The 1,615-nt window shown below is 54.2% G+C and overlaps 2 protein-coding genes across 2 annotated transcripts in view; one reads left to right on the top strand and one right to left on the bottom strand.

The window, feature by feature from the left end:
* The window catches only part of SDRG_00495 (hypothetical protein), a gene marked incomplete at both ends in the record, with an annotated part of 869 nt that extends 639 nt beyond the window's left edge, over positions 1-230 (bottom strand). Inside the window, one exon of the mRNA XM_008605974.1 lies at positions 6-230. Within this exon, the coding sequence (XP_008604196.1) occupies positions 6-230 (225 nt within the window). The remainder of the gene's footprint in view (positions 1-5) is intronic.
* Positions 231-531: 301 nt separating this feature from the next.
* On the top strand, positions 532-1,534 carry SDRG_00494 (hypothetical protein). Its single transcript, XM_008605973.1, has 4 exons — positions 532-765; positions 815-876; positions 924-1,297; positions 1,347-1,534. Exons 1-4 carry the CDS (start codon positions 736-738, stop codon positions 1,481-1,483), a joined length of 603 nt encoding a protein of 200 aa, XP_008604195.1. The 5' UTR covers positions 532-735; the 3' UTR covers positions 1,484-1,534.
* The last annotated feature ends 81 nt before the right edge of the window (positions 1,535-1,615 follow it).

Below are 1,615 nucleotides of genomic sequence, written 5' to 3'. Positions count from 1 at the left end.
CGCACTGCTGGGTGCGAGCGTAGCTCGCCGTAGTGAGCGATAAGGAGGCCGGTCCAGAGCTCCTCGTACTCGGCGACCGATCGCGTGGTCGCCTTACTGAGCACGATGGCGCTCAGGCTCTGCGCATCATCGAGGAAGCAGTAAGCGAGGATGGCCTTGCACACATCGGGGATCTCGAGGCAAGCCAAGCCTCGGTTCGTAGCACCACGACCGGTCTTCGCCTTCTTCATCGTCGGCTGTATTATTACCTGCTTCCGGCAAATGGTGCTGTGGCAGTTACAACATTCTATTTCACTCCGTATTTGTATTGAATACAAAATACAAGTTATCGGTGAGCCCAGCATCATGTGCCTGCTCAACGCCAGCGTTGGAGAAGACATGAGGAAAAACAGCATCGATAATAGCGTCGATGGTGCTCGGATTGGTGAGGCGAGCAAGACATACTGGAACGACGTACGGGATCACGCGAATGGACCGCATTGTGAAGCAGAGATGAGCTGACACCCCGAAAGCTCGAGCCCCGACAGCGTGGGGTGGCTGCAAACCCGAAGCATGGTAAAGTCACAGCTCAATGACGTTGACTGCATCAAACCAACGACAAAAATATGCGTCGGTTGGTGCCTCTGAAAGCTATCAAGATGGCGCAGCGCTCTAAGAATATCAAGGTCATCGTCACAACGCAAATAGCTCTCAAAAGCACGTACTCGTATCAGCTCGAGCGTCGACGGAAAGCCGATGCGACTGCAGAGCCCCGAAAATGCACCGGTGCGTCACAGGCTTCATGGTCCCTTTGCAGAGCGTTTACTCGATGTAGCACGACCTTGTGTACCTCAACGATACGTTTGTCGCGCACCAGCTCTTGGACTCGGCGAAGCGGTAGTTTCTGTAGAGTTTATTGCATGGCTCTACAGTGCGATGCTTAGAACGCACCTCAGTTTCGATATGGACAGCGACGACGATGAAGACGACGATGTCGAGGGTCGCACCACCACTGACAACCAAGATCACAAATTGGACGGCTGCAGCACCAAGCACACCGGCGAGGTGCCGCGCGTCGTACACCACCGTAAGCGGCGCCGCATCAAGCACAACGGTGCTCACGCCATCTTGTTTCCGCTTCGCACCTCTACGTTTGGCACGAAACTGTGTACTACAAAGACAACTGCAACAACAAAGCAACAAGGCCCCGTTGAGCCGCTCGTGCGCGATGCTGCTACACAGATGGAGTCGATTGGCGAAGCGGCGTCACTGCTATTGCGACAAGAAGAGAATATAGCCCCCAGCCGTCTCCAAGCCGGTCTGCTGTCCTGTCCATATGGGATTGGTTTCATTTGGCTCTTTTGTAGCGCTTTCGTGGGCTGTGACGACGTTGCGGTGTTCTACAATGACACACCGCGTGTCGATAGCAGCGGTCGTAGCTACCCCCTTCCTCCTGCGATGCATCAAGGTCTCGCTCAACAGCAAAGCTTTTACGCGACGCTAAGAAATCGAATAACCGTCTTCGGGCACCCTCATGCAAGATTTTGCACAGTCAATGCGAATGGGGCGTCGAGTTGGTCATGGGAAGACAGCAGTAAGCAGATGGGGTGGCACGTAGCTACTACCATCTTACAAC

Source organism: Saprolegnia diclina (genome assembly GCF_000281045.1).
Source record: "Saprolegnia diclina VS20 unplaced genomic scaffold supercont1.1, whole genome shotgun sequence".
In the NCBI taxonomy this organism is placed as follows: Eukaryota; Oomycota; class Saprolegniomycetes; order Saprolegniales; family Saprolegniaceae; genus Saprolegnia; species Saprolegnia diclina.
The sequence above is the reverse complement of the archived record's forward strand: the minus strand, read 5'-3'. Positions and strand labels throughout refer to the sequence as shown.